Source organism: Mycteria americana, chromosome 7, assembly GCF_035582795.1.
Source record: "Mycteria americana isolate JAX WOST 10 ecotype Jacksonville Zoo and Gardens chromosome 7, USCA_MyAme_1.0, whole genome shotgun sequence".
NCBI lineage: Eukaryota > Metazoa > Chordata > Aves > Ciconiiformes > Ciconiidae > Mycteria > Mycteria americana.
Window position 1 is genome coordinate 34199678 of NC_134371.1, and position 25763 is coordinate 34225440.

General features: G+C 36.0%; 1 protein-coding gene and 1 long non-coding RNA gene across 2 annotated transcripts in view; both read left to right on the plus strand.

Moving 5' to 3' along the window:
- Positions 1–13435, plus strand: part of LOC142413144 (uncharacterized) — a 31933-nt gene extending 18498 nt beyond the window's left edge. The window contains exon 3 of the long non-coding RNA XR_012776683.1: positions 13391–13435. This is a non-coding gene — a long non-coding RNA (uncharacterized LOC142413144). The remainder of the gene's footprint in view (positions 1–13390) is intronic.
- Positions 13436–16487: 3052 nt separating this feature from the next.
- Positions 16488–25763, plus strand: part of BRINP3 (BMP/retinoic acid inducible neural specific 3) — a 65953-nt gene continuing 56677 nt past the window's right edge. Inside the window, exon 1 of the mRNA XM_075509190.1 lies at positions 16488–16682. Within this exon, the coding sequence (XP_075365305.1) occupies positions 16601–16682 (82 nt within the window). The 5' untranslated portion in view covers positions 16488–16600. The remainder of the gene's footprint in view (positions 16683–25763) is intronic.

The following is a 25763-nucleotide window of genomic DNA, read 5'->3' on the forward strand; positions in this document are numbered from 1 at the left end:
AAATTTCAAGTTCTCCACTACCTTGGGAGATCAGACTGCCTTCATACAAAACCCAAGTGTGAAATTTTTCAAAGGAGGAGTTAAAAATTAAGATTTTCAGGAAATACATAGAATTTGTGCTCCTGAATCTTTGTCTTGCTGTGGTAAACTCCCATGAAATTTTTGTGAGAATTAAATACTTTTGTAGGTTACTTTGAAAATCTCACTTATTATTAAAATCTTCACAAAATCAGCTTGCTATTTATATGGTTAGGCACGGATTTTTAAATTTAAATTTGGGTCATTATCTAATCTTACCAGAGGAACTGGGACCTGCAGTTAGGCATCTAGCTTCCATTACATTTTGGGCATCACCTAGCTCCTAAAGGTCTTTCAGTAATCTGAATTTAATTGTGGATTTGGATAGGCATGTTTAGACAGCTGGAATCAAAATGCTGACATTCTGATCTTTGAGCCTGGCTAAGCCATGCCACAAAGCACAGCACAGAGGCCATGTGCTAGTACATGGTGCTAATATCAATAAAATGTGAAACACAGGACATGACCTGAAAGCTGTGTCACAATGTTGTGCTCAGACAAATACACCATGTTTCTCAATAGCGTTTATTTGCTCAGGAGTAGCCCTGGACTTCCACAGCTATATCCCTTCTTTTTCTGAAGCTAGACCAGTCCCAGGTAGCTAAGATGTCTCTGTATCATGTTCTACTGCACAGAACAGGATTTGTGTTTGTCTCATTATAAAATTGAAGTACATGAGGTTTTATGCATTTATGCCTGGGAGCTGTTGAAGATCTTTGGATCAAATTCACCATAGGTATAAGAAATCTTGTGACTGTTATGTGTGGACTGCTAACTAGTTCTAAGAATATGCCAAGTGTAAAGGTTAGGTATTTATTTCCGTATCTCATTCAAGAATTTAAGGTGATAATATTAAAAACAACCTTAATTCATTTGGACAGCCGATTTTTAATTAAATTTAAACTCCAGGGCTGCTTTCCCTAAAAGATAATGTAGAGGTCAGCTCTTCAGCTGGTGTAACACAGCACAATTCCTTTGAGAATCTGGCCCTCAGTATTTCAGAGAGTGAGAGAAAAGGGGGAAAAAAGGACCAGCAAATTAATGGAATAACGTATTTTACTAAACACTCTCAGAATGCATACTCAGCAACATAATTGACACAATACATCATAGCAGCTGCAGCATGACACTCATAAAAGGATGTGTTTTAGCAGCCTCTAATACAGACTACTCTGTCTCATTATATTTTCAGCAATGTGCATAGAGGAGTAATGAGTGCAAGAAGTTATAACATCTCCAGCTAATTGTAATGCAGCATGAAATGCTTTCAAAGCAACAAAATAGAACATAATAGATATGCTAGGGTATGCATTTTGGAAAGACTTTAGATAACTATTCTTCTCTTTAAAAAAAACAAAACCACAAAACAATAACAAAAAAGGATAGACCATACGACATGACAGACCACAACAAATTGAAGGACTTTGTTATATCAGTTATGTAGTTTAGTCAAGACAGAAGGGTAAAAAAAACTCCAAGAAAATAAAGACTGACAAACCCTAAGCAGGTTATAAACATACATATGTAAACACGAGACCTTAACAGCACTCACAGAACACTTGCCATCACAGTTGTCAAAAATCTATAAACAATTCATACTACAGTTCCTTAAAAGTTTCATATTCTTTTTTTTTCCTTGAAAAGTGAAACTAAAGTAAATAAACCCAGAAAATGGAGGTTTTTAATAGTGAGAGATCCACAATGAATATATTGAACAATGTAGTTAAAGCAGAGCATTCCGGCACTAATTTGGAGGCACTCAGATTTGTATGGATTTTAATTTGGTCTTTATTCTGGCTGTGCAGTCATTTGTGTATGGGTTGAAAAACTTATTTCAGCACTCTCAATGTCCTCCACTCCCTAATTGACAGCTACAGCCTGTTAGCAGGTCAGAAAATGTCAAGCAAGGACTATAAAATTCACGGAACATTTCCCTACCTCTGAACCCTAAGAAATATGAGATACCTTGTATCAACAACATGTATGAACACAAAGGTCAGATTAGGAAGAATATCTCAGGGTAATAGAGACTCAGATTCAGAAGAAATAAACTTAGAGAATAATAAAAGGCTGTTGAAAGGTTTCAGTGTTCATATTATTTTTCCTATAGAATTTATACCCATAATACTTTTTCGCATGTTTTGCTGTTATAGCTTATGATTCAAACTGCATTCATCCTCTTCAATCTATTAATTTAATGGTACAAAACACGCCTGAAAATATCCTTCATATGAGAAGCCTTTAGAGAAAACTTATTCTCTAAAGAGTTACATCATTGATGTCTTCTGCAGCTCACTATTATTTCTACCTGTAGGGCTTCACACAGTACTTCAGCAGGATTTACATTTCTGACAGCAAAACTATACTGTAATCTCTAACAAGATAATGCTTATAATGCCTATAGCTTAGAAAGAACTGTGCACTGCATACAAGCTAAATGTTCTAATAAATAAAAAGGCATGAAAAAAATATACAGTGACATTTATGAATGTCATGCAAACATTTACATGTGAAGACCTGTAACTCAAAAAGCAACTTGTGTCAAAGGGTTTTTCACCCACCATGTCATGAAAGGAGCTGGATACCTAGATATCTCTAGAAATTTTCTAAATTACATGGTAGTCTACATGAAAACAAATCAAAACCTACAGGTAGTAGAGGTCCTTTCAATTCTGAGCAGAACAAAGTCTTCCTACTTCCATGGGACTCCACAGTACTGATAGTAAGAACTATTCTCTTTTCGTTTCTTCCTTGTTCTTCTGAACTTCCCTCTTTCCCTAGATTCTCATGCTCATAGGATCTCTAGCTCTCTCTTTTTCTAGTTTTTGGTTGAAGAAATGCACTTGCCTTTATGATACATCATTCTTTACCCTAGGTGTTGTCTCATCTATGTCAGGTCCAGAAAGAAATGAATAAAACAAGCCCTTGGACAAGATTCTATATTCTAAACATTTTTTTTGCAAAAATTATATCAATGCAAGATCCATAATAGGATACATTCATGTATGGCCTAATGAACAGGCCTTGATATTTGATAGGTCTTTCTATTCCCATAAATCAGGATGATTTGAATGATTTTCCAGCTAGGCACAGCAGTCTGTCTGGATAACATTGTCCCTGGAGCCTAATTCTAAGAGCAGTCTTCTGTACATTTAAAATTCTCTTTTTGTCTAGTTCATGAAATAAGAATATTGAGAATCACTCAGTTATTACCCAAAACTTTCCAAAGAGCAGTCAGTTTGTTCATTCATGAATCTTTATAGGTGGTGAATGAGTTAAGGTCTAACAGCAGAGTTTGACAAAACATGCTCAATGCCATGTGCCAGAGGTATTTTCACCTGTCAAAAACATGGAAACCCCCATGGTGCAAATCCACAATGTTCCACTAAATTCAGTGTTGATTTACACTGGGGAGGATCTGGTCTTTCTTGATGAAAATATAGGATCTTGGTACGTCTCTAGGAATTTTCCATTCACCTATGTTTCCTACCTCTCAAGATGGCTTTTTTTTAAAATTCTTTGTATTTCAACTTTGTAATGGTCTTTATTACTGTAAATTTACAGAAATACTTTGATATTTTATATGTTTGCAGTTACGTTATTTGTTGTTGCAGTTATTTATATGTTATATTACAGTTATTTGATATGTTTGCAGTTGCAACCATTTGATGTTTGCAGTTATGAGTATTTTTATTATGTAATCAAACTCAGCAAACTTACGAATCCAGTTTTACTTTTGTTCTCTAAGTAAAACCTTGAACTCTGATTTGAAGTTTCCACCTCCTGACGTCATGTGCAATTTTGGACAGAGAGATACTCTTTCTTTTCTTCTCTGTCTCTTTTTCTGTGTTCATTAAAACTTTAAGGAATATAATGAAAATATAGTTTGGTACCTACAACTTCCCAGTTTCCATTCACTAAAAGCAGTTTCTACAATCTTCAGACTTTTGAGTGTTTGACATTAAAAGTTTCTATTTTTAAGGGTGTGTATAACCAAAACTATCTCAGTCCTTATGCTACAGGGTTCTTCACTTGACTTGTGCATATTTGACAGGACTTAAGTGTAAAAGAAATGTTCTTTTTTCCATTTATTTTGACAGACCAAATCTGAAAGATTAGACTGTACACAGAACACAACTACCAACTCTCATTTCCAGCAAATTTTGACTGAAATGAGAAACCTGGATTCAGTCCTCCTTTCCGATCTACAGCAGAAAGGCAATAGACTTATCTGGAATACAACTGGTCTCAGAGGGAATAAAAAGGGGAATTTATTTTGTTTTGGTAAAAGTGTTAAGAGCTTATGGTTTATTTTTAACCAAACATTTTTATTTCGTATGGTCCTTCACTTGCAAATTTGTTTCTTTCCTCTTGCCTTGCCTTTTCCAATCATTTTTTAAATCTAGAATAATGCTCATTATCACAGTGGCAAGTTTTCTGTAAAAATTGCTACCTGAAAAGTCATTTTTAACTATGTACATATAATTAATTATTAAAATAATTGTTTGGTTCATAGTAGAGCGTTCCAGGTCTAACTGTGTGAATATTTGTATCTTAATCAAATATACCCTCAGGTTTGATGTATTTACCTTCACCTCGGGCTTGCAGCAAGTTGACCTAACATAGAAAGCTAATATCCCAAATAAACTGCCTCCTTTCCCCGTTGCTCTTCCCTGGTGCTTCCTCAACTACTTCTGTCTGAAACCAGCCTGTAAATGTTGATGGTTCTGCATTCCAGACTAGCAACTAGCATGGAAACAGGGAGACTCTGGGAGACGTTTTTTGCTATGAGTAATTTCCATACGAAGATTGAGCATGGTAAATGAGGACCAATTGTATTCTTTTCTGACCACTGGGGTTTAAACTGTTGTAGACAAGCCCTGAAATGTTTCCTTAACATTCAGCACTACAGTGAATTCAGAAGTAGTCTGGATGACAGTGAGCCAAAACACTACTAAGATTTCCTACATCTCGCTAGAATCTCACAAGTCAAGTCCTCAAAACTGCTTGGATGATATAAAAGCTGTGGCTCATTTATCAAAGAACCCAGCACTGTTGAGTCTTGCAATGAGTTCCTGAGTGCTTATATTAGCTTTGATTATGAGCATTGCTCCTTTAACTCACTTCAATGAGTTAGAAAACATTAGCAAATGTGTATGCTTCAGAATAGATTCAACACTAAGTCCTTTGGGCTTTACTATTCTTTAGCCAATTTGGTATTTGTCCTTGATTGGAGTTTCAAGTGCAACTGCAAATAAATATTTGAAGATGCTTTTCCCTACGACATAATATTTAACAAGGAACATATACATTTAGTTTAAAAGGTAAGTGTCAGACATTTGATTTCTGAATCCTAAGTCTGTTATAATTTATACAGTGAACAAGTTTGCCAATCCTATTGGCCTACTTTGAGTAAGAATCACATAATCTGTAGCCATGCACTATGCATGATATACATATTTACTGCAGTAAAATTTGGAATCAGATTCCAGTCTCAGATGTTCTTTTCGTGTCTTTTCATAAGTTCATGGGATTTAAAGGCTGAAGATTTGCTTTCACCACAGATGAAACTACATGATAGTAATGCAAGAGCATAATCAAAGTTTTAGAGCAATATACCAAAACTAGTATGGTATATTGCTCTATATATAACACTGAGGAGGCATCCATATTCACTTCAGTAAAAAGTTGTTTTTCTTTTCTAAAACAAATTTAACCAAGTGTTCCCCTTTAGTTTGAACATCTGATAGGGATTTAATGATTAAATTATAGATCAATTATAATTGTTAACTCTGTAGGTAGGCCTTCAAATATACAGGAAAATATGTAGAAGCCAGTATCATAAAAATAAGAGTTTTGCAAAAGTATAAATTGAGAGTTGGCAGTACCAATGAGACAGAAAGGGCAAATGTGTTACAATCATTTACCAGAGGGAATAAATGGGAGGGAAGTAATGAGTATACAACCTAAAAATAAATCCCTAAAAACATATATGTGACCCAGGCAGAGAGCAAACCAGCAGACGTGCACATTATGGACAATAATGTGATTTCTTTTGAGAGGTTAGAATGACAACCCCATAAGGGGTAGTTTGACTGGAGTATGGTAAAATAAAGTGGATATGCAAAATGTCCTACAGATGTGCAGAATATGCAGATGTCACAGTAAGTGAGGTGCAGAGTGTTAGGGATTGTAGTGCTATGGACAGCAAAAATAAATCAGGAGTTTACATGCATTCCAGGGGAGGAAATAGAAGATCTGGAAATAGCTTAAATTATTAAGTTTTAGAGATATTACTGAGGAGAATATTGCAACTAAGTTTTAGAATTGCACAGAAATACATAAACATAGGTAGGATCTCCATGGAAAATTTGTTTCTTAATTAATCTGCCCTTATCACTTTGGTTTTTGAGCTTAAAGACTTTAAGTCCTTTTTATATTGTTTTTAGGTCCTAATGTTAACCTTTAACACCTATTTTTTCTTTAGCACAAGTTATTCTTATTTTTTATCTTAAAATATAATATATATATATATTTTAAAACTGACCACATTAATGGTAAAATGTTTCCAAATTATTCAAAGATAATTTTTATATTGACCTGGACTTTCTTTTTCCTGTCACTTCACAAAGAAAAAGAGCATTTTAACTTTTTATTCTGATTCAGGAAGGACTATATTTTTTTATTCACACTTTCCCAAAGAAAATTATTTTCCATTCAACCGCAATATTATTATGGCTAATAATATCTGTGAGTCTTATAAATAGCCAAATCATGCTGTCGTCTTGAAGCTAATGGGGACATGGTGAAAAATCCCAGTAGCCTCAGCATTGCATATTGGAACTGAGCCCTGAAGATATAAATCCTATTCCTAATACTCTTGAGAAGTCCTTGCATTGGATTTTGCAGTTGGGCTAAATGTCGGTATATGATCTCCCTTTACAGTATGTACCCCAAGATTTCTTTGGAGCTTTTTGTCCTTTATATAGTAATGGAGTTACGTTTGGAAAAGGATGGAGGGTTGGGAATTAGGCTTTACTTCAGTGACCTTCTTTGCTTTTGCTTTCTGCAGATACCTTGAGATTTTTATGAACATGAAATATTATTTTAATTTGTATCTTGCTGTCCTCTTTGTTTCTAATTTTATATTTTAAACAAAATATATAGATTTCATTTATTGTTTGTTGCTCAGCTGTCTCTTTAGGCAATAAAAGTTGTGAAAAAATAATATTAGTATTCATTTAAGTAAGATGTGGGCAAGCAGAAGTATCTAAATGCAAACTGAAAGAAAATACTAATATTTTTCATTAAGTTTTCTCTAAGTTTATTCTTTCTCCATAAGAGAACTTCACTCTCGTCTATTCTTCAAGATTAATTAAAAGAGATAACTTGTTCTTTCTGAGAGAATGCCTGTCCTTATTCTCTGCATAAGGCTGATGCACCCTTGATTTCTGAAAGTGCAGGAAATAAAGGCTCTGGTGCCACTGCCCTGACTGGTTTGCCAACATACTAATTTCCTGCAAACTTCCCTGTTGCTTTACATAAGGTTGCCTGGGAACATGGCATCTGACATGCAGTGGATTTAAAATGTGCATGTGGATTTAAAATGTGCAGTGGATTTAAAGGGAAAATTGTGGCTCTGATGCCAGAGCTGTCAAAGCTGCCAGTGATTTCAGCTGGGGTAAATCCTCACTTTCAATTTCCATAGCCTCAGGAATGTTGCACAGTCTGCAGAGTTGATGTTACAGAACAGCATAAGGAGTAATCATTTTCTCCTCACTTCCTGACCCCTATCTCAAGTGTCTTTAGAAGTTAGTTCAACCTATATATGTTTCGTGCTAGCTGAGAGCTGAGGCATTCCTGACAGTCTTGGTTTCTTGTCCAGTTTTCCTGTGGCACAGCATAGATTCAAAGACTTTTTTCGATGTTCTTGTGGATTCTCCTGGAATTTACAGGTAATAAACTGCTCTCTGAGATAGTGGGGAATAGACTTGAACATACAGGTGTTTGCTCCCTATCAGCTGAACTTAAACAGCCTTAAAAAATAATAATATTTTTAAAGAATGTAACAACAGAGCAGAATTCAAATAGTCTGAGTAATATTCCAATTCCTAGAATATTCTGATTTCTAAGGTATTTTATGCTTTATGTGTGGGTAAGTCTTTTCAAGCTCATTGTTACTGTAATGTAATAGTCTAGTTCAAAGTAATTCTAGTTCTAGTAAATTCCTGAGAGTGTAGAAGCAAAGCAGAGGGAATGGAGGGATTACACTGATATCTTGGGAAGCTTTTTTGCTGCATTCAGTGAAACTGAAAGTTGTCTCCTTGCCCAAAAGCTTGAAAGAAGTTCTTATTCCACTTCTAATGAAGTTAATGGAAATTTTGCAATTTATTTCATTTGCAGAAAGATCACGTTTACTGTTTCTGTTCTATCTTACAACACATATGACAGAAGAATATGATGGGAACGATTCCAGGTCTCCTGAGTTAGTGGGCTTTTCAAATTAAAAAGTCAGTCCTATGTCATCAATACTGCTGCTAGAAAATGTGTTGAAAATGTTACATGCCTATAAGGTATTGCTTTAGAATGTTGGCAATTAAAAAAAAAATTTAAAACATTAATCCAACCCCTGACATTGTGGGTGCTGTTGGTTTGCCTATACCTCCCTCAGAAATGTTCATCTAGCTGGTAGCATGACAAGTATCAGTGCTTGGAACACTCAGAAGATTTGATTTATTTTAATTACACACTAATTAGTGGGAGTCTTTTAATATGCCCAATGACATAAGGGCAGCAGAGCAGCAACTATTGTGTGGTAAAGGAAAGTGCTGAAAGAAAGGTGCTTCTGTGAAAAACTGTTGAGCCTGGGGTTAAAAAAAAAAAGAAAGTTGGAAGGAGAACCACTTCTAAATAGAAAGTACATTTAGTTCCTATTCATTTGATCAACTTTTTTTTAGGTGAAATGAGCACTGACTGCAGAATGTGCAGGGATGACAATATGTGGGAACATGGGCTGGAAGACAAGTCCTGAGGGTGAGGTTGATAGGAGAGTCATACAGGAGAATCCTAAAGACTTCAGGTTTCCCCTCCCTCCATACTTTTGCCCATTCTCCTGTCTGCACCAATCGTTCAGAAGAGATGTATATATAATGAATTTGCTCAAAATCATTATTTTAATGTTTAAAATATTAAAGAGGTTTATACAAATATGAATGCAGCTGCTTATTTTGAAGTGACTCTCATTGTCTCATTCTCCTTTGTGTTGGCTTAGTTATCTTCCTTAGAAGCCAAATACATTGTTAAAGAATCCTGCTGAAGAGGATAGTCCTTTATGCAAGACAGCACACTACCTCTGCATGGGCATGTAGTTAGGAATATTAGCTATGTGCATTTAAAAGGAGCACTAGGAACAAAATCTCTGCAGAAATATATTTCCCTTTTATTAGCAAAGCCTTCTATAGGCTTAATTATCATGGACAAAAAAAGCATACTGTTTCCCAGGGAAATACTACCCACTGATATCACAAGAATTCAGCCCTGCTTAAGTGCTAGGAGGTATGTTCTCAGTGCACTTATAATCGGGTTGTTATCACCATGGTTATGAGATTTAACTCACTGAAAACTGTAGGCATTTGTCCCATTAATGCCAAATGTTATAGTTCGTTTCTGGGAACTGAAAACCCTGCTGCCCAGGGAAACCTGTTCTGTGATAATCTTTGAAAACAAGACACTTGAGAATAGCCTGCTTGTTTCATGTCAGATGTTTTCACACATATTTTGTTATTGGGTTTTAGGGGGGTTTGGTTATTAAATAACTTTGTTCTGTGGTATTTTGCTTTGTGAGTTAGTATTCTTTATGGACTGCAGGCCTAGCTCTTACAAAACAAGCATGTGGTTATGATGTTCTTTGCTCACATGGAATCGCTTCTGGACTATGCTAGCATCTTAGCATACTCTTTGCATTTACATTTTACCTTTCCCTCTCCTGTTTTTGTTTTATCTTTTATTGTATACTTTCAGACAAAACACTTTTCAGCTGTGATCTTGGGACTGAATATAGTCACAGTTCTCTGCTTGGAAGATAATTAAAGAAGTGCCATTGCATTTCCAATTTTGTTTCTATTGTTCCTGAAAGAGAAAATGTAAAATCATCAGTGATTTCAGTAACACTTGGATCAAACCAGAATTAATACATTTGGACCTTTTTTTTTTTTTTCTCTGTAGTCTGCTGTTACCAAAATGAGTTACCCAAAAATTAAATCCTTGTATTTGATTAGAAAATTTGACAGAAATTTGAGGCTTTCATTTATCAACTACTCAGATTTTTCTTGATTTACAATCTTTGTTGAGTAGGATTTGTATAGAGTATAAAAAAGTGTATGTAACTACATCACTTCGACTTCTGACTAGAAGTGTCATTCATGGAAAGTTGCAGTTTGGATGATTTTTATCTGCTTTAGTCTTTCTTTGTTCTATATTGGGACTATACATTTTGTTTTTGTTCTTGCAATATATTTTGTATGCAGAAGCTAAGAGTACCAGAGCAAAGGAGATGACAGAGGAAGGCTAAGGTACTAGGAAAAGTAAAAGAATGAATAATATAAATATATAGATTTGAGTGAAAGCATAATGTTTGGAAAAGGTCCTTATTTATTGCTCTATTTATAGAGTATTATTTATTATTGTTATTATTAGAACAACATTTTATTTCTTTTCTATAACAATCATGAATGTCTGTAAGTCATCTCAAAAACTATCCATGTTCAGCTTTTTTCATATATATAGTTTTCTTTTGAATCAGTGGATTTATATAACCAGCCTCTAAAAAAGAATTCAAAATAGTCATTTAATGATGATTTTTTCCCATGCTGCCTCTTGGCACACCTAAATACACCAAGTGCTATCACTCCCATAATCAAAACAATGGTAGACTCTACCTATGTCTTGCATAATGCAAATGAAGAACGAAGATGCATGAACAAAAAGGGACAAAATAATTATAAAGCTACTTACTAACCTTCCTTATTTTGTGATTTCAGGAGGCATAAGAATAATAAGAATGGATAGGAATTGTAAAATTGGCTTTATAGTTTCTACATTTCATATAACTTTATGAAGCTGCATTGCTTTATACACAAATGGTTGAAAATAATGATAGTAATATACAAAACAACACTAAATTAAATGGATCTTTAAATAAAGAATTGCATAGATAAATGCTGAGCATAATCTTTCAGAACTAGTATAAAACTCATAACAACATTCACCCCTCTAACTGCCTTCTGGCTATTTATCTTATGTAATGTAGGTGACTGTCTTTGTTATTGTATAAACAGATTAGGATTCTGTTTATGGGCTGGGGGTACTACACAAAAATAAGATTTTAGAATGGAATTTTACATCACTTACTGGGAGAGGGAGAGGACTAAAGGCTTACAGGTAAATCAAAATTGTCATTCCAGCAATGTCCAAGCCAATTCTGATGCCCGTGCAAGACTCTTTTTACTGATTCAGGATAACTAAGAAAAAAACATGGTAAATCTGGCCCTGGCATAAATATTAAAGACTGCCAAATGTGTGCAGGGAAGACATCCTGACTCCGTCTCATTTCCTTGCGCAGCTGGCATTCCGCTAACACGTTTGGCTGAAGCCAGTTCTGTGTGTCCTCTCCATGGGCTGCAGGCATTGCAAAGGGTCTCCTTCTCCACTCTCAGGAACACTAGTTCAAACTGACAGAAAGATGCCAAGAGCTTGGAATAGCCTAAGATTTTGTATTCACTTTGCAAAGGTGCAAGAGATCTTGGAAAATGTGAAATCTCGGTGGTTTCAAGAATAGCATGATCCAGCTGCAGCCACCCACACATGCTGGTGATAGCACAAACCGTAAGAGAGCTAGGCAATCCTAGGCAACATGAACATTCATGGATTATTTTAGCAAACCTTCATATTCCTTTCAAAACAGATTGTTAAAATAGCAAGCTTCCTTCTGTTCGTAAGAATTAATGTTAGCTGTCTGTTTACATGTCAGTCGGCAGCTCAGTGGAGGTGTGTATTTTGGAAATGAGCTCCTTGGCCCCATAATTTAGGCTTATTCTCCAGGAGATCCAGAGCAGAATACAATACCTGAAGTAACAAAAAATAGAAGTGGTTGTATTCAAAACTGAGGCAGATCCCCAAATAAGGGTAAATATGGACACAACCTCTGAAATGGTAAAAAGAAGAGAGCTAAGAAGTTCCAGGATAGTGGCTGGGAGCAGTTTGGGAGGGGGTATGATAGAGGAATTGGTTGTACTTTGATGGTAGGCTGGGACGATATCCCATGGCCAGCTTTTCCTCCTAGGGCTCTGTTTGTATTACTTTTACTCCACTTTCACTTTCTTCTTTCTGCCTAGTCTTGGTATAAAGGAGAAAGAACTACAAAACCATGATTTTTCTACAGCACCCAATCCAGCTTAAAAAAAGTGAGAACATTGTATACCTGTCTATCCTAAGGGTTTGGGTTTTTTCTTTTACTCCCTATACAGATAAAAAAAAAACCACAACAAAACTTGAGGTGCTGCCTAGTCTGTTGTGGAGCTGCCACCTGCCCTCTGGGCATCACAACAGTGCTTCAAAACCTGCAGTGCTTCATTAGTAGGAAACTACATTAGACCCTTTTTTTTTGCTTAGGATAACATTTAAAAAAGAAATTAGCCTTTATAGTTATTTTGTTGACACTTAAGAATTATCTATAATATTCCATTGTCAACTCTTTTTTTATTATTTATTTACTCATTTAACTAACTGCCCATTGCCAAGCACAGTCCTCAACTGTTAAGCCAGAGCTCTACTTGTGGCGATTCTGTTTTGGTTAATTTAGCTGTATTTTGATTCTGTGGTCATGGATTCAGTGATAACAATAGGCAGGATGTCCAGAATCTTATGTCTAATCTTATCTTAGGCCTTTTTCTGATGAAAAATGTCCCACCACTACCACCATTATAAATAGAGCTCATTATAAAAGGTTTTTACTTCTGGATCCTGCTGTGCTACACAAGAAAAGTCAAAGTTTTTCCAAGGAGTTGCCATGTACACAAGTTTCATCAGTGAAAATCACAGTCTTCATTTTTATGAACCACTTTTATTAAAGTTTGCAGTACTGGTAAAACATTTGTAGTCACACTTTTCATAATTCAAATGAGCTATTTCACCTTAATTAAGTCTGAAATGTACCCCCAGCTGAATTAAAGGGAAACTTTATGAAACAAGCTTCTGAACTCCTCAGTCTGTTTTGAATAATACAGCAAATGCTTTTCCATTCCCTTACCATCAGGTAACAGAAACGCGGACTGGTCCTCTTGGCTGCAGTAACTATGACAACCTAGATTCTGTCAGCTCTGTTCTGGTTCAGAGTCCTGAAAATAAGATTCAGTTGCAAGGTATGTAGGTGCAATTTCATTAATTTGTTTTGGAACAGGATGACATTTATCACACTATTTGTTTTTCTTTCTTCCATCTCATAAAAGGTCATTTTCCTAATTTTTTTTTCTGTGTGAAATAAGTACATTCTAGACAAAGTGAAGGAAATGTCAGTAACTCATTTTGCCTCTGAAAAGGAAACCATTTCTGTACACATCAGAAAACAATTTGAATAATGCTGTTAACATTTTACAGCCCTATTTAGCAATCACTTGCACATCTTTTAAACAGCCTAAATTCACATCGATTCCACCAAGCAGGGGATGACATTTAGTGTGCTCAGCCTGCTTTGCATATACTGAGTAGTAACTTACATCTCACGCAGTCATCCCACTGAAATGAATGGAGTCACCAAAGGATCAGGATATAGATTTTCAGACTCTAAATAATGAAGAGTCCAAAGGCTCCTCTTGGGAATATTAAGAAAACCTGGAAGGTTAGGCAAGTCACTCATTAGAAAAATAATAGTAATTATATATTTGGAAAAAAAAAAAAGGAAAAAAGAGAGAGAAAATGAAAGGGAAAGGGAAAGGGAAAGGGAGAGGGAAAGGGAAAGGGAGAGGGAAACGGAAAGGGAAAGGGAAAGGGAAAGGGAAAGGGAAAGGGAAAGGGAAAGGGAAAGGGAAAGGGAAAGGGAAAGGAAGAAAAAAAGCGTCATTTCTAATTAATTTTTTTATAATTCCAGTAGATGCATTTCCCAGCCTGCGTATTAGATGCATAAACATTTTTGAAAAGTCACCCTCTAGGGTATTAGGCCCTTAATAATTGCTTTTTTCAGTTACACAAATGTAACATGAACAACTTATTATTATTACTATGAATACAGACTAAATTCTCTTTAATTTATGTACTTGTGTATACCTCTATGTATATACAATGAGAGAAGAATACAGTTCTTGATTTGCAGTTACAGGTAGCTATACAATTATTTCTAGTTTTAAAAATTTTCCATATTGGTTCATAAATCAGTTGGACATATATTGTGAAGTTGTTGCTGGTTATTAAGAACGGCTGCCAGGGAAAGATTATAATCCTGTTTAAAACATCCATGTGGTTTTTTTTCCCTTTCCTGTCTCTCTCCCCAGGATAGGTTAAAAACCATAAAATCATACAATGATTTCAGAGATAGTATATATTTTTTAAAAAAGAACTTGTCATTTCCACTGAGATGCAATGAAATGTTTCCAGAAATAATTTGTGATTTTTAATGGTCTCCAGCATATGCACGATATTTGTCAGTTAAAATTTGGAAAATAATCTTTACATCCCTCAGGCTGTGGTTTGACACATGCCATTGGATTGTCCTTATGAGAAATATATTATCAGAACTGTGTAAACTATTTCATACTTATCATGGAAGAATTGAACGAGACTCAGGTTTGCTTATCTGGGCTTTCTTTTCCTTTCTCAATTTCAAGGCTTTTCACAAGTATACAAGTACATTGAAAAGTTTACTCAGGTAACAACAGAGTTTCACATATTTTGACATGAGGTAGAAGAAAGCACAGACGGACTTGGTTTTAGCAATTGTCATATGACTTTTGACTGGGAAGTGTTATGAAATTACTGTTACAGCTATCATTTTTATGTACGTAAAAATAAGGGATAAATCTCCATGAAATTGTCCAAGTGCCTATGTAGAAGAAACCTACATCACAAATAACCAAACCATATGCTGAGAAATCACTTGGCCCACAAATAAGCTCCACTGGTTCCAGAGAGATTATTTTTGCCACAGAAAATAACAACAATTTATAAATAAAAACTTATAATGTACCTTGCAGTGGCTTTTTGATTGGTTGATTACTAATGTAGCTAGAGTGACTGATAGTTAGTTAAAATGCTCCTATATAAAATACTCATTCCCATCGTTGGGATCATGTAAACAACGGTCAACATTTTCAGATGAGTAAGTCTAAATTTCTGGTCACAAATAGTCTGAATTTTTGATTCACCTGTTCTGTGGTTCTGAAACACCAATGTGACAGGCTTTTGCAAGACCTCTGCATGCTGTGGCAAGGTAAAGTGTGAAAACACTTTGCAAACGGATTTGCAACATAGCAGGAGTTTTTTGAAACACCATAGGATCTAGACTTTGCACCCTTTCTCCGTGCTAAACCTTTAGTAGATTTAAGAATTAATTTTGTTTCCTAAGGTTTTATAGCCCTCCCATCACATCAAATTGACTGTCCCTTAGCAATTAAATACCAATGTTATAAGAAATGAAATATCAGCTGAATTTTATTTTTCTAAAATTTCCTCCAACCCAATTTTTCCCATTCTTTGTTTCTACAGAATCACAAAGAGACAACTAGAGTTATTTAGACAAGCTATATCTTGTTGTGTCAAAAGCAACATGGAAAACAAGTCCAATACAGAATGGAAACGTTTACCTTCACACCTCTTTTTCTGATTATACTGTCTCTTTACTCTGTCTTTCAGGGCTGCTTTCCCTTCAACAGCACTCTCAAAATTTGCATTAGCTGCTAGTTCCAAGATTATAATTCAGCTGCATGCTTCCCTACTGCAAAGCTCCTACTGTTGAGGCTCTTCATTCAGCAATTCTTTACAAGGAGAAGTTGATGTAATCCTTTCTTTCTGTTTTTGACAATCCCCCTAGAAAGAAATTACACTAGTAAATGGTCTATCTGAAGAGCACAGGTTACTAGTTAGTAGAATGGATGTTCCATACTGAGAGGGAAATATGAGGAATATATCTGAAAATAATTCTTTAAGAAAGGGAATATATGACAGTGCAAATGCTAGATATGTGTAAATTGTCCTACAAAAGCCATATAGTTTCCTTTTTCATAATTTTTTTCTTTGTTTGTTACATATGTTGGGGGAAGCTGCTTGACTCAAGAATTCCTTTGCGTTTAATAACATAATACTTACTCTGTTTCCTTCAGGTCTTCAGGTCATCCTGCCTGAGTATCTGCAAGAACATTTTGTCCAGGCAGCTCTGAGCTATATTGCCTGCAATTCAGAGGGGGAGTTCATCTGCAAGGACAATGATTGTTGGTGTCAGTGTGGTCCTAAATTCCCAGAGTGCAACTGTCCCTACATGGACATTCAAGCCATGGAAGAAAATCTGCTCCGCATAAGTGAGACTTGGAATGCATACAACAGTGAATTTGAAGAATCTGGTGAGATGTTTTATAAAATTTTTGTCTGTTTGGCTGTATCTTACAAAAAGTATTTCTACAACAGACTCCATCTGAAATCTCCAGAATGGTTCATACACCTGAAACTAAACATCCTGGATGTTTAATGCTTCTTGGATCTGAGTCTTAATTATTATAACATTCTGATAGGAAGTGTTGCCCTCACCTTGTGATGATCAGCAGTCTGTGTAATTACATTAAGATTTAGGCAGCTGTGTTTGAGTATTCATCTCCTATACTTTGTGGAGTCCAGGACTGTGAGGACTTGGTCCCTGTTGGAGCAAGAAGTGTATTGGAGGAGGCAGAAAGCAGAACAAATGAGGAACAAAGTCAGGTTATACACTTCATATGGGTATTCTGCATTTTTGTTCTGTAATGCAGCTGAAACAGCTGCTTCATTTCACATCCATTTTTCAGTGTTGGGTCAAAGTTTCTCCTGTACTTCTCCTTTATCCTGTCCCTCCAGTGATACCATGAAGCTGACATGGAGAGCATAGCCAGCCCTTGATTTACCAAGTAGTTAATAGTTCATCCTATCATAGTTGGCAACTTGCTTCTTTGTATGATTTGTGTTTAAACTGGACCTATCCATGTTGTGTCTACAATACGTTTGTGCCACATTGGTTTTCTTTAAAGCATTGAGGTTTGTTTCATACATCATTTCCCCTGTCCTGATCATCAGAACTCCCAGTCCCATAGAGAATGGGAACTGCAGGTAGACTCAGCTTCTGAACAACTGTTTTCACAACTCACACAGCAATATTAGTAACAGCTGTCTAGCCAGATGGTGGGAAAAGTAAGGCAAGCTCAGCAGACCTGGGAAAAATCACCGAGGGAAAAAAAAAAATGAGGGAGATAAGGAAGAAGCAGAAAAAACCAAAAATCACAGTTTTTAATGAGTTGTGTTGGAGAAAGAGAACAAGTAAGTAGAAGAGAGGGGGAAGAAGACTATTCAGTGGTCATGGGAAGAGTGTGGGAGAGAATAAGAAATATCAGTATAATACTTAACTGTGAACAGTACATTGTACACATTCATTTTTTATATTTGTTGTTTTATTTTTAAAGATTGATTTCTCAATTCAAGGTTGAGAATTTCAAAAGACCCTATATCAGTTAAAATGTCAGTTGTTGTAACTTTTAGTGAGACCTGATGCCTAAATCTGAATCTGTTTGGAATATCTCAGGCCCTTTTCCCAGCCCCAGTCTCACTCTTAGCATGAGGACACCGGCACTTACAATATTTCTCCTTGGAGGATCACAGACTTCTCTGATTATAAAAGCATTTAAATGCTTTTGAATTGATGTTTCTTTTTTGTGTACATAAAAATGCGTTTTCCCAATGACTGTTTTGACACCTTTAAGCATTTATGGAGTCATGCTATCATTTACTACTTTGCAAACTTAATCAAGCGTATTGACTCTACAGAAAGGCACAGTTTTGTTTACCTTATTTTGTCCTATTTGAAAGGGATGCGATACTGTCCAGTGCCTGAAGAATGTCATTTGATGGCACGTATTTAACAGTAATTTTAGTTAAGCTGAAAGAGCACATATATCTGAGTCTGTGGAGGATTCTTATAGCAAGCTGTATAGGGGCATCAAATTACTTACAAGTTTGAATAGTTGTCAGCTACATGTATAGTCCTATGTTCAGGATTGAGACATGAATGTCAGGGGAAAAATGAGTAAGAGTTAAATTCTGTGCTTTTATAAAAGAGTCTTTAGCTATGCTGTATGAATCACTAAAATGGCAACTTCACATACATCTGTCAGGTAATTGCTAGGAGGTGTGGTTACTAAAAAGTGTGAAATACAGATTATTAACATCATTAAGACATATACCATACCCACTCTCTAGCCCTTGAATTATTTAAATCATTTCTAAACTAATAAATATACAAAGCATGACTTCCACATCTCATAGGTAGCTTAGAAAATCTCTGCTTTTAACTTATAAACTGTTTTGCATAAAGATGTTAATGGAAAGATGAGATAGGTAACCTTGTATGTGCATGGGTCTGTACTTTGTTGAAAAAAGTCAGCTTGTGAACTTTTGATAGATAGCTTAGTCATTGCTCATTCAACCTCCCTATATAAATCATATATTACCATCTGAACAGCTCTTCCAGTACTGTCACACATGGTCTGTAAGGATTTTTAGCCACAGTGATTACTGAGACATATTATGAAAAATGTATGTGCAGCATTTATACTACGAAAAATGCTATTAACAAATATCAGCCTGATCTGATTCATGTTAATAGCATGTTCTGAGAAAAAAAGTGCCCTTTATTAAACAAAACTGATGTTTTAAATAATAGATATTTTATAACTTTGATGTGGGAAATATATCCTTCAGTCTTCGTCTAAATCAGTGGAAGTCAGCTTTTGAGCTAAGAGTATGTTGTTTTATTCTAATCAATTTATAATAAAAATAAATTAGCTAGAAAAGAGTAAGGTGAAAGAAGGCCAGATTATTTATTAATTTAGATTCTGAGTAGACAAGGGGCAGGATAATCCAGAGCACTAACTACTGGCCCATATAGTCTACTATTAACTGCAGATGAATGAATGAATGAATGAATGAATGAATGAATTCCACTTTTTTACATTATGAACTCCAGATTCAAGTAAAGTTAAATACAAGTGTATTGATTTTCTAACTTTTCTGCCTTCCAAACTCTTCTTTTCCTTACATATAATAAAATAGTCCTCTGAATCCAGAAACAAATTTTGTCCCCTAATATAGACCTGTAAATCTTACTGGGTTCACTTGAGGTCATGCACATTATCTGTAGACAGAATTTAGCCTAAAGAGGAAGAATTAAATAATCTATTTAAGATGATTTTTTTACTGTCGGTGTTATCTCTTCTTCTGTCTGTTCAAGATAAAACAACTGAGAAATAGATTTTTTTAAAGAAAAAAATGGCAGTTCTTCAGTGCCTAACTCCTATTTGAAATCAATGGGTAGCTAAATTTAGTTTGTGTCTTTGAAACTCTCCATTTGAATTTCCAGCAATAAAGAAAAGAAAAAAAAGGCAACAAGACTATTTTCTCTACAGCCTACTGCTCTGTTCCAAATTAGGCAGATTACATTATTGTTTTACCTTTTAAATCATGAGATGCAGAAGATAACTGTGTGTAAAGTCAAAGGTCCTGAACACTACAATTACAGCTGCAAAAAGGTAATAATTTAGTATGACCACACTATGCGTACATGTCCAACTGCAATGAATAATCACGTTAGACGAATGTAATGTGGGGTGAATTGAAAGCATGTACCACTCAGGAACCTCATGAAGTTCAACAAGGAGAATTCCAAAGTCCTGCACCTGGGGACTCCTGCACCAGGCACCAGGATGTGCTGGGGGCCACCCAGCTGGAAAGCAGCTTGGCAGAAAAGGACCTGGGGGTCCTGGTGGATACCAAGTTGACCGTGAGCCAGCAATGTGCCCTTGCAGCAAAGAAGGCTGATGGTATCCTGGGCTACATTAAGAGGAGTGTTGCCAGCAGTTTGAGTGAGAGGATCCATCCCCTCTCCTCAGCACTGGTGAGGCCATACCTGGTTTACTGTGTCCAGGTCTGGGCTCCTCAGTACAAGAGAGACACGGACATATTGGAGAAACTCCTTGAAGATGATGAAGGGTCTGGAGCATCTCTCTTATGAGGAAAGGCTGAGAGACATAGGACTGTTCAGTCTAGAGAAGAGAAGGCTCAGGGGGGATCTTACCAATGTAGATAAACACCTGCAGGAAGGGTGTGAAGAAGATTGAGCCAAGCTCTTTTCAGTGGTGCCCAGTGACAGGACCAGAGGCAATGGGCACAAACTGAAACCCAGGAAGCTCTATCTGAACATCAGGAAACACTTTTTCACTGTAAGGGTGACTGAGCACTGACACAGGTTGCCCAGAGAGGTTGTAGAGTCTTCCTCCTTGGAGATACTCAAAAGCGGAGTGGCCATGGTCCTGGGCAACTGGGTCTAGGTGGCCCTAATTGAGCAGGGGTTTGGATAGAGGTCCTTTCCCACCTCAACCATTCTGTTACTCTGTGATCAAAGAATTTTCCTGGTTTTCACATAGGAGGACTCTGGTCTGCAATTTGAGATTGCCTGTAGTGACAATTCTCTTTTGAGCAACTATGATTATTACAGATTAGATGACGAAACATATTCAGAATGTGTCCTTCATCGTTATGTGCAGATTTTGTTTCACTCAAGCTCTTCTGGCATCTTTTAACTACTTGAATCTCATTTTGGAGGACATGTTATGTTTGGAGGACATAACATGCAGTATGTTATTTACCTGTCAGTAAATCTGGCTGCCTTTCTCATCTCTCTAGCTGCCCTCCAGCAATACATGCTTGATCACTATTAGCTCAATGAGCTTCATATAACCTCTTAATATCAGGGTATGTACTAAGTTCTCAAAGAAATTACAAGAGCTACTTTAAATTGTTTACTCTTGAACCATCTGCTTATTCTTGATCGTATCTTGCCTCCAGACTCAGCTACTACCCTTGCAAATGAGCAGCTGTTTCCTTATCAAAAATCCATACTAAAGCTGTTCAACCTTTATTAACAAATTTCATTAGTTTCTTGAGGCCTTTGGCTGAAATAATGTGTAAGCAAAGTTCTCCCTGAGAACATAATTTCAAGAAGCTGTGTTCTTATCATCTAACACATGGCCTAAAAATATCACCTCTAATGTAATCAAGCAGTGTTTCATTTATCCTTTCTTAATGTGCGTGAAACTAGCCTTTCACAGGAATTTGTAGCCTAAAAGGACAACTAGATAATCTAGTTGACCTGCTGTTATCACAAGCCACTAAGTTTCACCGAGATTCCAGAATATGGAGTCCACTTATGTTAGTTAGATTAAAGCACTGAAATCTTCACTAGTTGCCTGTAGCCCACCCCAACTTTTCAATGTGTTGTTCTTTTCATATTGCCAATTTTCCTGTACCCCTTCTGCACCTAATACTAAGAGCATGTACTTGTCCAGCTCTTCCTCCTACCTCATCCTCTCATAAACTTTATCTTTCCATTTCAGGAAAAGCTTTGGCCTAAGCACTCAAGTGCTAATTAGTTTCACACAGTAAGGAGTGTCAAAAGATTCCTTGAAAAAATTCTGAAATTTTTGAAGCATGGAGGACTGTCACAGCTTATGGTTACAGCAGTGTTGAAGATGGTGTTAGTGAATATGTTGTCTTGTTACACATCACTGATTTTGGAAGTTTTTTGGACTCTCTTGGCAAGACAATGTACAAAGAAGCAAATTCTAACATGCAACTCTGTCAACAACTGACTGGCAATTTACAGAGATTATGACCCACTGCTCTAAAACACATGAAAGGCATGCAGACCCATAAAAAAAACCACAGGCTCTGGATTCTGACAGCAAGGATAAGAATATGGTCATGCATTATCTGTACCATAATCCTGGTGTGGCTGGCTGCTGAGTGCCTTTGGAAATCTGGCCACGCTGTTTAAACACTTTGAATGACAACAATTTTCTTTTAAGGTCATCTGCTCACTGACATCTAAAAGATATTTGTAGCAATCCATGTTGTAACTTAATTTCATTTTTCTAAATTAAAAAGGCTATTAAAATAAATACGGACATGGATGATAGGGCTGCTCAAACAATAGAAGATGGCAAAAGTGCATTTTCATAATTTCTTTTTTTACCACTAGCATTTATGAGACCTCCTGGAAACATGAAAGTAAAATCTTCCATCCAAGGATTTATTTTCACATATTTCACATGCAAGGCAGCTTGCTGCCTTGTCACATATTTTCCAAGTGCTGAGCAGTTGATTTTTTTTTTCCCTTGAAGGCAACAAAATCTCTTTTGGAATATTTCCTTGAAAGGCATGGGATAAGGAGATGTGTAACAAATACTATGAGATATATATTCAAAGTAGCTTTGAAATTGAAAACTTATTCTTTCAAATATTTAGTTTAAATTCAAAATACTCTGGAAGGAAATCGCATGCCTACAACAAATTGGGCAGAAATTTTACTGTCACAGTTGCACTTAAAGGTGATTCAGTGAAGCATTGAAATACGTGCTTATTTTAATCATTCGTAGTCCATTAACTTCATAGGTTTTACTTGTGTACTTAAATGTTCAGCGTTAGCTTAAATAGATCATAGCCAGAGCCATCTAGGACCTTGAAGAACTTGGCCCACTGAACACAAAAACTGTTTATGCTGCCAGACATGTGGCTTCACAGGCGTAATTAAACATCAAAGGTCATCCTGTAAATATTTTGAAATGTATCCTTCTACAGCTTTAAAAGACAAACTTCTCTTCTCAAAATGTGGAGTTTGATTTTTTTCAGTAACTTCTGTACCTGCTTTATAGAGATATTTCAAAAGGTAAATTTCAGTATCACAGAAGGTACAACTGGTATAAGTACAGCCAAAGTAAACTGATATTAACTTTCACATTAATATTTGCTGAGACTATCTTTCATTGTGCATCCATCCTCCATCATTGCTTTGATTGCAAAGTACTAGCTGAAGTGAATTGCTGTTGCAAGCTATTTCTTCTTAAATCCCTGGATTAACTGAATTTGGACTTCACGTCTAATGCATTTCATAATTCCCTAATAACTCCAGGATGTCTTGCTATTGAGCATTGGTTACCTTTTAGACGTACTGACTCAAAATTATCTGAAAAAATCCACAGTTTTGAAAGGTTCACCTAAAAATTAGATCTAAATCCTCAGTTAATGTATAGCACTACATAAAAAGTTACCAAAATTTTCTTGTTTGCCTCAACATAGGCAAACTTTTGAGACTTTAAGAATCCTGCTTCCTCAGTTCAATTATATTTTTCCATTTCTTTAAAACAATTGAATTAATAATGTTCCCCAAATCCCTTGTATAAAATAATTAGATTTAAAGGGTTGAAGAAAGCAGGTTCTAAGAGAAGAGATGATAAGCATATTACTGAACTAAATATCAGTAATACTGGAGATGAGGAAGTTCAGTCATCCCATTCTTTTTTGGGGGTAGCATTTGCATCTTATATAATTACTTTTATGTAAAATCTACAGAAAGTAATAGAACAGATCATCACCATTCCATAATCTTCAGTGAGATTTAGAGAATTATGCATTTAATAGTGTCATGAATTTATATCTCCATCTTCAAAATTGCAAAATGTCATAGTAATGGAAAACCACCATATTTTGATGATACACTTTCAGAACTGTCTCCCTTCTCCTTCACTTCATATTTTCCCATATGAAATATGAGGATACTGTAAAATGCCAGCTTTGAAACAAGAAAGGCTCTTTCCACTAAGCACAGCTACTTCCCAGATCTGCAAATTTGTTTTATTAAAACCAAGCACAACAAAAGCCCAAAGCTGATCTTGGAAAAAGTGAAGAATTAGTATTCTCTCACTCTTGAAGTTAACCTAGACCTTAATCAATTGAAACTCATATGCAAACTTGACCCATATTTTTACTATTGAATACTACTAAAAGACAGAATATGTTTCAATTCACACTTTGCATTTTGGGATTGGTGGTGGTCTTGCTGTATAGACATCTGAGTCATCTGAGTCACAACTTCTCAAAAGATTGACCAATCATTTGTGGTCACACTACACATCTTTATAAAATAGCACTGTGTGCTGACTTCATGCTTCAAAACTGTTCTACTGTTTCTTGTGAAGGTTGAAGATCTCTATTTTCACGGTGAAGGTGGTTTCCAATACCCAGGCTGCAAACTGTGGTAAAATACAGTAAAATCAAGACTGGAAGTTACAATTGGCACTGACGTGGAAGTGCGGATGCTCAGGGGAGAATTCTTTACACCCTCTGCTAGCCTTATGAATTTGCTACAGATGGGCAGCATTTCCTTTATGATTATTGAGGCTGTAAAGAAGCTGTAAAGGAGGAATTCCAAAATTGTTCCAAAGTCAGAGACAGTCACACAGTCAGTCAATACATACATCCATAGCAAGTGATCATATTTGATCACAAAATCTACACAAATCTCTTAGTGTTTCTCAGGAAAGAGAATTTTACAGTCATTATTCTTGCTTGTAGAGACTCTTAGATGCTGAGCTCATACTAATACATCTGGTGAGTTTTTTTCTTTCAGTCAGTTTGAGTAGCAATTAAAAAATAGCAGACCTAGCGGGAGTAATCAGACTTCTTTAATTTGTTAAAAAAAAATTATGCTTAAATAAAGCAGACACAAAACCAGACAGTTAAAATGTAAAGTTAAATCTTTAACTTAGATTTAAATAGATTAAATTTAAAGTTAAAATAAAAATAAATTAAATAATGTAAATAAATTTAAATAGATTGTCCAGTGCTGAAGACAGAAATCTTAGACGTCTGGTTGACAGAATGCATTATGATGAAAACCAATGACAAATCCAAATCTTCAAGATCAAATGTGAATCACAGCATAAAGACACAGGAAACCTGGGGGAAAGAAGTTTGCATCATCAGATAAGTACTAGATTTTTCATTATTTCATACACTGTTGTCAGCTGAAGTTCTGCAATCATCTTAATTATGAATTATATTAATATCTCACAGAATCACAGAATCATATAGGTTGGAAAAGACCTTTAAGATCATCGAGTCCAACCATAAACCTAACACTGCCAAAAACCACCACTACACCATGTCTCTAAGTACCTCATCCAAACGTCCTTTAAATACCTCCAGGGATGGCGACTCAACCACTTCCCTGGGCAGTCTGTTCCAATGCTTGATAACCCTCTCGGTGAAGAAAAATTTCCTAATATCCAGTCTAAACCTCCCCTGGCGCAACTTGAGGCCATTTCCTCTTGTCCTATCACTTGTTACCTGGGAGAAGAGACCGACCCCCACCTCTCTACAACCTCCTTTCAGGTAGTTGTAGAGAGCGATGAGGTCTCCCCTCAGCCTCCTTTTCTCCAGGCTAAACAGTCCCAGCTCCCTCAGCCGCTCCTCATAAGACTTGTGCTCCAGACCCTTCACCAGCTTCGTTGCCCTTCTCTGTACACGCTCCATCTGTACATCTGTACATCTCCCAACAGTGCATTAAAGAA